This window comes from Lasiosphaeria miniovina, assembly GCF_030549165.1.
Source record: "Lasiosphaeria miniovina strain SMH2392-1A chromosome Unknown B0T26scaffold_4, whole genome shotgun sequence".
NCBI lineage: Eukaryota > Fungi > Ascomycota > Sordariomycetes > Sordariales > Lasiosphaeriaceae > Lasiosphaeria > Lasiosphaeria miniovina.
This window is the reverse complement of record NW_026848223.1, coordinates 2,145,023-2,156,691: the sequence shown is the minus strand read 5'-3', so window position 1 is coordinate 2,156,691 and position 11,669 is coordinate 2,145,023. Positions and strand designations below refer to the sequence as shown.

Here is an 11,669-nt window from a genome sequence, read left to right as displayed (position 1 = left end):
GTCTTTGTGCGGTGGCTGTCTGATCTTCTCATGAAGCTCGAGCCTTGGGCCTTGGGCCTTGGCTGGGTTTGCCTCTAGTCTCACACATGCATTTGAGCGGTGAAAGGGACGGCGAGGTTACTCTGCTGTTGTCTGGCCTGGTGGTACCATCGAATTACCTCATCGGCCGGAGACCTTGCAAAATTCCCAACTGAAAGTTACTTCGGGCTTCTACCCGAGTCCGCCTCAAAGCTTGAAGCATACTTTGGTACCTAATCGATTTGGATGAATCACGGAGAAGACAGGACAAGAAGTTCATGGAGAAGATAGGACAAGAAGTTGAAGACGTCGTTGCTTGTGTAACCCCGGCTAGACTTGCCGATTACTTGGACAGGCCTGAGAGGAGAGATCTGCCTCCACTCCCCTCCGTAATTGGTCGATTACTGAATAGCCTCCCTTAGCTTCGTTTCCATACCCCCAGTCGGGATGCTTTAGCGAGACGGCCCCTGCTAGGCTGCCATGGAGAAAAAAACAGCGTCTGACTCCTCCATCACAATGCTAAAACTCGGGCTGCTCGCGTTATCTCTTCGGTTGCATTCACGAACGGACAAATTGGTGACTGATGGCGCTACCGCTGTATTCGAGCCTCGACGCGGGGCGTGGAGAGTTCCGGCTGCTGCAGATTGAGCCGGCGCCCGCGCTCGGCGACGTGCTTGTCTGCTCGCTGCAGCACGCCCGCCTGTCCGACAGTCCGGCCTTCGAAGCCCTCTCGTACACGTGGGGCGCGCCAGGGGTACTGAGCGAGATGCAGCTCAACGGGCGGCTGGTGCCCGTCCAGGAGAATGCGGCGGCGGCGCTGCGGCGGCTCAGGCGCACGACGGGCCGGCGCACCATGTGGGTCGACGCCATCTGCATCGACCAGGCCGACGCGCGCGAAAAGGAGGGCCAGCTGGGGCTGATGCGCAGCATCTACGAGCAGGCGGCCCAGGTGTGCGTGTGGCTGGGCGAGCCGGCCGACGGCACCGCCATCGCCGTCAACGACCTGCACGACCCCGTCGGCCTCGGCGTCCTGGCCACGACGGGCAAGTCGGTCGCCAACACGTACATGACGGACCTGTCCGGGCCCAGCCACCCGCTGCGCAGCCCCACCAACGGCGTCGCCTGGGGCTGGTCCGGCCAGCTCGACCACGAGATCAACATGGGCGACATGCGCGAGCTGCTGACCCGCCCGTGGTGGACGCGCATCTGGGTCGTGCAGGAAGTCGTCGTCGGTAGCGCCGTCATCTTCATGGTCGGGTCGGACACCTTCACGTGGGCCAATATCGAGCGCTCTCTGGCTCGGGAGCGCAAGGGCCTGAACGCCCTCACCGGCGTGGCAAACGCCTCGGGCGCCACCGAGGTGTTCGGCACGCTTCTCAACCCGGAGCTGTGCTCGATCCAGGACGAGAACTTCCAGCTCATGTCGCGGCTGCGCAGCCTCTGGGCCACGGGCACCTTCCACCTCAGCATCTACGACCTGCTGTTCCAGCTCCGCCACCTGCAGTGCACCAACCCGCGGGACCGCGTCTTCGCCTGCCTGGGGCTCGCCACCGCCGGCGGCCGACAGCTCGGCATCCGGCCAGACTACACCAGCTCGACGCACGACGTCTTCGTCCACTCGACACTGAGCGTCATCAACGCCACCCGGTCGCTCGACATGCTCAACTGCGTGCGCGAGTGGCGCGGCATCGACGTGCCCGCACCTCCGGCATACGCCTTCAGCCTGCTCGACCAGGCCAAGTACCACGACGTTGGCGCGCTGGTCAGCGACGGCCCCGGCACCAAGCCGCGGCGGGCCTGGGCGCGGCTGCCGCCGGGGTGGGAGCGCATCCCCCTCCAGAACGCCGCCGAGGGCAGATCCATCTGGGCGTCGTGGAAGGGCCTCAAGGCCGCCGTCAAGGGCGGCGCGACGGCGCGCTACTACGACCACAACACGGGCACGCTGCATGACGCGAGCCCGCTCGACGGCGGCCGCCGCCTGCCGCTGCCGCTGCCGCTGCCGCTGCCGCTCGCCCAGCACCCCGCCCGCCAGCGCGAGCTGCCGCCCGGCTGGGCCAAGACCTGGGACAACCTCGGCCGCGCCCACGTCCGCTACGAGCCGAAGCCGCGACCGCTCCCACCGTGCCCGCAGCTGTCCCATGCAACACCAGCCGCTGCCGCTGCCGCCGCCGCCGCCGCCGCCGCCGCCGCCGCCGCCGCCGCCGCCGACGCGGATGCCGACGCGCACACCCTCGCGCAGCTGCCGTCATGGGTGCCCAACTGGCACGCGCACACGCACCGCGACGCGCAGCCGCTGCTGGGCTGGGCCGCCGACGCGCTGCCGAGGTACGCGGCCTGCGGCGCTATGGAGATGATGGAGGGAAGCGGCGCCGCCGTCTCGTACCGCACCGACGCCGACGCCGACGCCGATGTGCTCGCCGTCGACGGGCTGCTGTTCGACACGGTCACGGCGCTGTCACCGCCGTGGCACCCAGACGCAAGCAGCAGCCCGGCGCTCACGAGGCGCGGCGCGCCCGAGCTGGCCGCGTGGGAGGCGCTGGCGCTCGATATGTCTTTTACCCCCCTTGACGAGGACAACAGTGACGAAAAAGACGACACCGACAGCGATTATGCGTGCCCATACACAACCCCAGAATCCCGCGCCGAAGCGTTCTGGCGTACGCAGATCGCCGACTGCGCCGGTGAGCCTACTACCTCTCCACACCACCCGCAGACACACCACCCGCAGACACAGATCCTACCCCCGCGCGACACCGGCGTCGGCCGCGTGTACATGGAAGCCTTTGCGGACCGCACACAGGCCAAGTCGTGGGCGAATCAACGACCCCCCTCCCTCCGCTCCTCCCCTGACCAATCCTCAAAGCCGCATCCAACCGACGCCCTCGCGCACCTAAATGTGTGGCAGCTCGCGGGCATGAACGTCGACAACACGCACCTGCACTGGGACCTGCACGCCGAGCTGCGGCGCATCGAGCCAGGGTTCGACACGGCTGGGTCTGAGAATGTCTACGCCACATACCTGGCGCGGATTCGGGCAGCGTGCGCGCACCGGCGGCTGTTGGTCACAAGGCGGGGGTTTATCGGGCTTGCGCCGTGGAATGCAGCTGTTGGTGACAGGGTTTGTGTGTTGCGCGGGGGGAGGACGGTGTTTCTCTTGCGTGAGGTTGATTTTGCTGGCGGCTGTGAGGGTGGGGGTGTTAGTGGGGAGAAAAGGCATAAGCTGGTGGGAGAGGCGTTTGTGTATGGGATTATGGGCGGCGAGGCTGTGAGTGTGGCGGGCGAGGGGGGGAAGGAGAGGATGAGGGTGTTTTATCTTGTTTGAGCTTGAAGACAGAGGGTTGGTTAGGCATAGCATGGTAACGTAGCGTAGCATGACATAGGGAGGTAATTAGCATTTACAGTGGTATCGGACATCTGATAACTAATTAGCATTTACAGTGGTATCGGACATCTGATAACTAACTGTTATCCTGTTTTCTTTTGGGGGCGTCTCCGGCTGCTGTAAAATCGTCATCCGCCGTATTCCTCAATACATAACCCTACCCCTATAAATATTGGTACATCCAAAATTCTGCCGCTACGTAATTTACCACTTTTACCAGAACGCAACCTAATTCCGCTGCAACCTTTGTATTCCACTGCAACCTTCGTATTCCACTGCAACCTTCGTATTCCACTGCAGCCTTCCTTGTCAACCAAACCACCACCAAAATCATCGCCAACAACTTCAATCAATCGATGCATCAGTAAGGCTTCATTTCCTTCATTGTTTATCATCGCGGCTGTGCCAACTTAGCTTCAGAAATGCCCGATCTTGAAGACTTCAGCGATTCGAGCGATTCCGCCGATTCCCAGCGATGCGCCTAGTGACGAACCTATATGCTACTTGTTGAAGAGTGGGCAACTTGCTACACCGACAACGTCCTCAGCTTCAGTCAACGCACCACATCACCAATTAAGTCAGTCAATAAGCTTCTCAAGTCTTTTATTATTACCGGTAATAGTAATACCTTCCAGACCGTATAATAGTTACTTGATATGGGGGAGGGTATGAAGGAAGCCTACGATAAGTTGACTACGAAGTAAAAAGAGCGTATTCACTTCGACCACCTAGGTCGATAGTGGCTTGGCGATGCTCGCTATAACGTGTGTTAAGATGCCCTCGATCGTGTTATAAGTTAATACGAAAAGATGGAATCTGCTCTCGAGGACCGCGCCTGGCCCCTGAAGCCCTGCACCGGTCGGTTCCGGGCGCAGTGTGGCATTCCTTGCGTTCATGATCTCCTTCAGCGTTACCGAGAAGGTACTTTGAAGCTTCAAAAGATCGATTTTCATCCATATTAGTACCTGGATAGATCCTAACTTGACCGAGACAATTACTTGCAGTACCAAGAGTTTGATGGAGTCGGAAACCTTTGGGGCAGGCCGCGCAACTCGAATGCCTTCGCCGCCGAGCCGAACATACCGAGGGTCCCGACTACACAGCCGAGAGCCACACAGCCGGCCGGGTAGCCGAGTAGGCAGTCCGGGCTTATGCTTTCTATTCGCCAGCATGCCTCATAGTGGGAGAGCGTTACCCTTGACGAGGGCACGATATCGACGAAGACGACGACGACGGCGTTGATGAGCTCAGCCAATCTGTGGAACCTCGTCACCGTACTGTTAACAATCTTAATACAGCTCAGGGTAGCCGGGGCACAGGAACCCGGGGGCACATAGCGCGGTAGCCGGGGCGGCACAGCATCACGAGCTTCACAACACCAAGGCACACAACACGGTGGCCGCCGGGGCGGCACAACATCACGAGCTTCACGTGGCCCTGTAGCCTCTGCAGTGGCTGAAGGTCGTATTGCAAAGCCTACACATAGTGGAAGGGTTCCGCGACCTACTACCCGGGTATTGGAAGGCATGGATTAGTAGGGCAGTCAGTTATGAGCAGTTAAGAGTAGTTATAAGCAGGTAAGCAGTTTTTTATTGCATTTTTGGCTTCGTTATATAAGCGAATTCAACTAAGTCAGCTTCGCTTTTTATTGCAGATTTGAACGATTTGAGCGAATCTACGGTCGGGAGGTTCAATTACCGTATTTGGAAGTTGTTGACGTTGGCGACGGCGGCGAGGTGCAATGGCGGTACAATTGCGATGCCAGCGCTTAGGGCGAGGCAGCCGGCGAATGTGGTAATTTTAGCTGTAAAATGTGGTATTTTCCTGGGCGGTGAGTTGTAATACTTAGGGGCCTATGTACCTCCAGTGGATGGGGACGATTTTACAGTAGCCGGAGACGCCCTCTTTCTTTTGGTTTGTTAGTAATTAATTAGATGAGTAGCATGAACTAGGACACTCTGATCAGGACACCAACAAGACTAGTATGACGTGAAGCCCTAATTAAGGGGGTTTGGTCTGAGTCAGGCACCGAGCAAAAGAAGTGAAGCAAGTGTGTCACTGGGGCCGTGAGAGTCAAGATCATGTAGCACGGGAGAGGGAACAATGACGAGAATAGAAAGACTTGTAATACATCTAGATACAACAAGCAAATGGCTTGTCTCCTCCCACACCAAAAAGTCTCAATCCCCAAACATCAATCTCCAAGCATTAACCCCCAAACATCAATCCCCAAATACCACCAATCACCAAACTCAATCCCCAAGCATCATTCCATCCCTTCCACGTCCCGCCGGCGCCGCCACCCCACTATCGTGGACATGGTCGCCACCCCACTGTCGCGCATATGGCCACCAGTCCGGACCCCATGGAGTGTCGCGGACATGGCCACCACCCCATGGTGTATCGTGGACATGGTTTCCCATGTCCTCGACAGCGAGGAGGCGCCCATGCCCGAAGCCGGGCCCGCGAAAAAGTCATGCGCGGGCCGCACGTGCGGAATCTCGTGAAATAGGGCCGGCCAGACCGGGAACAATGCCTCAGCCGCATTCGCAGCCCGGGCCACATTTTGTTGTTTTCTTTTTCTGTTCTCCCCACGATCCGTCGTCTATCACGGTTGTGGTTGGGGTAACCCGCTGACCAGGGCGAAAATCATCCTCATGTTCTCCCTGTCGAGGCGGAAGATGTGCTTGACCCTGGGGTCGCGCTCTTGCCCATCGCCCTCGAGCTGCGAGGGACTGCTGCCGGCCATGGCACTGCCAGCCGGGCCCGAGATATAGAGGCCGGGGTTTTCGACAGGCCGCAAGTCCTGATCAATATAGACCGCCTCGCCGAGAGAGATGCGGTCGAGGATTGCCGTAAAGTTTGCCATTTCCGCGTCGCGTTCTGCTTCGGTAGTGGTGCGATTGTGCTCCGCTATCAGTTGATCGACGAACCGCACGTCGTGAAGCCGCTGGAGTGTCGACATGCCAGGGAAGGGTTGTTCAGAATGGCACCTTGGGCTTCGGCAAGGGCGGGATCATTGCGGACCCTCACTCTAGGGACCCTGCGCTGCTTGGGCTTCTTGTGTTTGCCCTGCTTGTTCTTGTTGACCATGGTGGACCGTAGGGAAGCAGCGATGGGGTGAAGATAGCGGGGGGCAGAGCTGGAGATTTGTTGTTAGGTGCGTGCAAGGTGGAACAAATCAGAGACGAGGCCTTACGCACAATGATTATTTGCCAATGTTCGGTGGCAATGATGCTTGGTGGTGCTGAGCGCGGTGACTTCTGTTGCTGCTCGAGCGCCCGTGGAGAGAGTGCGGATGTCTACCAAGACGAGGCAAGGGTCTCAAGCCTGGGTATTGGGATACAAGTGGGGTAACCACCCTAGAAGCCGACGACCGAGAAGAGGTAATAACCCGGATGTAGGTAGGTGAAGTTCGGGTGGGGTGTAGTGCAGGGAGAGGATATGCTCGCTGTCCTGTCGGACCCGGCCAACAGCGCCCTCGTCTGCAGAGACGTGGGTGGAGATGGAGATGACCGACCGAAGACCAAGAAAGACGATGTGGCCAACAGCGACGGAGGGGTAGAGAGATATATAGAGTCTGACAGCAGAAGTAGCGCCGAGCGCGAGAATCACGCAGAAGGTAGAACCACCAATGAGGCAGAATCGGAAATGGAGACAATCCCGGGTGAAGAGAGTGGTGTTGGTAAGGAATGCCAAAGGGCGGATGTGGAAGACCAGGAGGAAGCGGGGGCTAAAAAGAATAATAAAATGGGCTGTCGAAGGAAAAAGGGCAGCTCCCCCGCGCTAGGGCAAGTTGACCTAGGAACGACGGCGAAGGGAAACCCAGGCAACGAAGGAAGAGACGAAACAGACATGCCAAGCTGCTGGGTCCTTTGTCTGCAAACAGCTCGGCCAGAAGCTAGTTGAAGGGAGGAAATAATCAGGCTGTCCCCGCGGGCCTTGCCTGCCTTTCGCTTCTCTTACAATGCTACGATCACGCAGGCTTTTCAAATCAAAGACGCCCAGTGGACTACGCTATTTTGATGCAAGATTGGATGCTATTAAAAACGGTGGTGCTCGAAAATTGAAATCTCCCGTCTGCGCCTCACAGGGACCGGCACCTAGCCGTCCTAGCTCTGGCACCGGTCGCATGACCACGCCCACAAGTAGGTTGAGCAGAATTAGAAGGCACATGGGAACATGCCGCAGGAGAGTGAAGTCAATGTCGTTTATTAGGAAATCGCCCGGTCGACTTTCCTTAGCGCGAGCAGTAATGCGGTGTGTGAGGAACATGGGCAGGTATTCACAGAGGCAGCAATGTTATATACTGAACAAAGCAGCTGCAGTGATACTAATCGTAGGTCGCAAACTCCATCCACGATCCACGGCATGACGGACTGTGATGGTAGTTACCGTTATCGGCGTTGCCAGGCCGGGTAAAGATGGCTTTGCCCAAAATTCAGGCAGCCTAGACTTCTACTTCAATCTCGGTAGCATTTATCGCGACGATGGCGGTTGTAGCTAGCAAATCTTTTTCAAAGGACCGTTTTATCTCTCATGTACGGGCGGCCGTTAAACATATACCAGACAGTCTTACTGCAATAGTCGTGTCTACAGTAACGCACCCCCTACATCAAAACCCCGTTTTAGTTAAGGTTGATGTACCATGCTGCTCCCTGAAGTAATGATGGTGATTTCACTGGCCTGGATCTGAACATCACAGGAGCAGAGGAGTTGGGTTGAAGTGGCAGTTCCATCCACGAGCAGGAAACGTTGCCCAAATACACCAGGCGGTGAGCTTCCACCATACCGCAAAATATAACGAAATAGCCTTGCTGGTATTACGAGCTTCAGGGCGCTGTGTAACCCGCATCAGCTTCTAGGTCTATACTGGGCTTCGTTCTGCTATCATGGTACTGACCAAGGTACGAAGGTACCAGGTTCGTAATCAGAAACCCGTCTTTCCATTTCAGCAAATTAGGTAATTACGCTTTGGTTTGTGCAGAGATCTTTGAAATATTGAGAGGTTCTCTAATGTTGTGTGTTGGTCTCCGTTTCCGCTCCCATGGGCTTCACGCCTCAGGTTGTGGCCCACCGGGTCTTCCATGCCTGACTTTGGCGGCTCGACCTAGCTCCCAGTTTTCCAGCCTGGGCAGCTTCGATTCAACTTGGTCCCCCGTGCCTTTTACCCTCAAATTCTACCCACAAATTTTCGGCACGCGCACTTCCGAAATCGAACACATCTTCCTTCGAATTCCGCCCAATATCCACAATCACATCAACACACACATGCCTCACATCATGAATCCGCTATCATCCCTCGTCATGGCCGTACTAGTCGTTTTCTACCAATTTCCCGGGAGCGCCAGCAAATTGATTCTCCGGGTGGTGCTGACCTGCTTCGCTTCGAGGCCGAAACCAGAGGCAAAGCCTCCAGGAGAGGAGAACAAGCGTCGCGGGCGCCATTTCTGTCAGTATTTCTCTGGTCACGTTCAGTCACGATAGTCATCAAGTGTCCCCTCTGCCGTCGAGATAGGAAAAATCTCAATTCCTTCTCTCCTCTTCTCCCCAGCACACTAGTAAGAGAACCCCATGCTATGAGCGCTGTTCGTAGAGCTGCTGCAGGCAGTTTGGGAGACTCCAATGCCTAACCAGTCTCCTTTTGGCAGCATAGACCCTGTAAGCTTGTCGCCACGGCATAGCCAGGCCATTTCTGTTTGATTTCATGCCTTTGCTCTTGTCCGAAATCGATATCTCTAATCTAACAGGCTATTGCATAGCCCGCCGCCGCTGAAGAGAAGATCCCCGGCCACCTGGCGTCGTGAGCCGATTTGTAAGACCCCTTGCCATCCCTTTATACCTTGACCCGGCGTTGCTCGGCATCCCACCTCTTCTCATGCACAGATGGCAACAGAGTCTGATCATGACGGTGACCTTCGTGCTAATATCGCCCCTTCCATTGCTATACCCCATCACAAAACAGCGTGGAAGACGATGGGCTAACTGACATGAATTGCTGAAGGGCAGTCTCTTTCCGATCTTCTTTTTGGCCGGGACGATTCCCGAACCATTGTTCCTCCTTTCTTCGCCACTCATGAACACTGTCAGCCCTCTCAGGCATCTTGGTCAGAGCTGCCGCCGCCCCGACATGATATGATGAGATCTCATCTCGGTCCCGCCACCGTCCTCTTTTACGCGGGCTCGCTATTTGGAGCCGACACTGCCGCCGCCGACATGTTACGGCTGCTGCGCGTAGCGCCCGTAGTACCACTGTCGCCCTTGCTGGTCGTGGTGACGCGGCCGAGGAGACCACAGATCCCGCCAACGTGCTGGGCATCATGGATAGAGAGCCTGGCACCGACGGCTACCACCCCTATTTCGTCATTTACGCGGATCGGCCATTGTGGAGCTGCCGTCACCGAGATGGAGACGGTCGCTTATTCAATTCTAGACCGGCCCTGCCTCTGCCCCTTGTGCGGGTCGGCTATTTGGGACACCGTACAGGGACGGCGGCGAGTTCTGACAGCAAAACAATCGCCGGACGCGAGAATCGCGCAGGAGGCAGAACCACCAATGACGGGGATGAGCCACGGAAGAGGACGCGGAGATGGGAACGAGATGGCTTGATTTTCTTGGCCTGGGAGAGACTGGGATCAGGAATCGGGGGGTGTTGATGGGGGGAACAAAGAGACACACCAGGTCAACTATGGGAGCAAAGATTTGATATCTTTGCGGACCCCACCTGCGCCATCCTCTCTCAGCGGCAGGCCTCTGGCCGTGAAGTTCGGGTCTCTGGCAGCGATTCACCATACAGGGAAAACTACTCGGCAATTCTCTGTCCAGGCAACGACTAGACCAACGTCATCAGCGATCCGCTTTTCGCGTTGGCCGATCATCGCGAGTGGTCATGAATCTCGCCACCATCGTTGCTCCCGCCAGCATCATCCAGGACGGAAATGCAGGTCTCACACGTTGAAGAAAGAGGAGACCAGAAAAAGGGAGAGCTCTACCGAGGCACTGGCGAACCGGGGAAAACTTTGCTTAGCCACGGCGGTCCGGCAGCCCGCAGGGTTTTGACTGGCCTCGCGCACCGCCGAGGCCGCCGTCGAGCGCTTCCAGGATTACCAACCCCCGCAGAGAACACTGTGGACTCCCCCCCAACGACTTTTCCGACGCCGCCTAAGCGAGCAAGGGTCCGACTTATTCTAACAAGCAATTCTACATCCCCAGGGGCCAACAGTTAAAGAGGGCTCGGGAAATCTATACACCAGTTTGAGCTTGCCTCGTTGTCTCCAGGCGAGGACCGCCACCCGGCCACATCGGGATGGCGTCCTCTCGAGAAGTGTCGCAGAACGAATCCAGGCGCAATATGATAAGACGGCGGTGAAGAAGTCGCGCTGCAGCAGGGGAGGGGGGTCTGGGCAGGTCGGGGCATTGTACCCGGCCCGCCCGGCCCTCTTCCCAGGGCGAGGGCGAAGGCTCGCGCGAAAACGCCAGAAACCTGGTGCAGAGGAGCTCGCTTTGCGGGCTCCAAACCCGCAGCTATTCCCAGCGACGCCCTAGTTGAGCGCGGAGGGTACGCCGATGAACGGCGGAAAGCTCGACGCTCGCGTGCCCACAACTACCCTCCGCATGACGGAGGATAAGCCGTACACCCCTATCGGCTATCATGAGCACAAACATGAGCACCCCATGTTTATGCCAGAGAAGATCCAGCGCGTCGTTGCCGTGCCGGGCTGCTACCTTGCTGTGATTGGGCAGCTATACCCTGAGGCGACAGTGTGTGCGTGGTGATGGGTATAAGCTATTAAGGAGCAGGAGGCTGCGGGCAGGAGGCTGCGGGCTCATTTTGACTGGAAGTCACTCCTAGAGTAGACGAAAGAAAACACCCGGAGGCAACTTTCGACATCGTCCAGGACCCTTCACACCGCAACGATGCGGTACGAACGACCGAAGCAGGCCTAGTCAAGTTCAGCTTCTTATTGATCTTCCCAAATGAACGAAGATTAAAGAGACCGCATTTTTACGGTGTGACGGGTCCCGGACGATGACAAAGGTTGCGTCCGGATATTTTCTTTCGTATACTCTAGGAGCGATTTTTGGGACAGGAGCGGAAGATCCATGAGAAAGCTGAGCTCGGCCAGGCCTGTGCCAGTCGTGCGGACCGCATCCTTAGCACTAGGAATTTTATAGGTGCTATAGTTCAAGTTGTATTCATTTGTTCCTATTTTAGCGTGCCACTCCTAGGTGAAACACACTTACAGAGGCGGGCAGGCGAACTGCAATG

At 57.1% G+C, this 11,669-nt stretch overlaps 1 protein-coding gene across 1 annotated transcript; it reads left to right on the top strand.

The window, feature by feature from the left end:
* Window positions 1-646: 646 nt before the first annotated feature.
* B0T26DRAFT_597822 (heterokaryon incompatibility protein-domain-containing protein) lies at window positions 647-3,301 on the top strand (the record flags this gene model as incomplete). Its single annotated transcript, XM_060435659.1, has 5 exons — window positions 647-1,012; window positions 1,196-1,624; window positions 2,258-2,568; window positions 2,623-2,699; window positions 2,799-3,301. Coding segments are annotated over 5 exons (1,686 nt in total), but the record flags the coding sequence as incomplete, so codon positions are not given.
* Window positions 3,302-11,669: the final 8,368 nt, after the last annotated feature.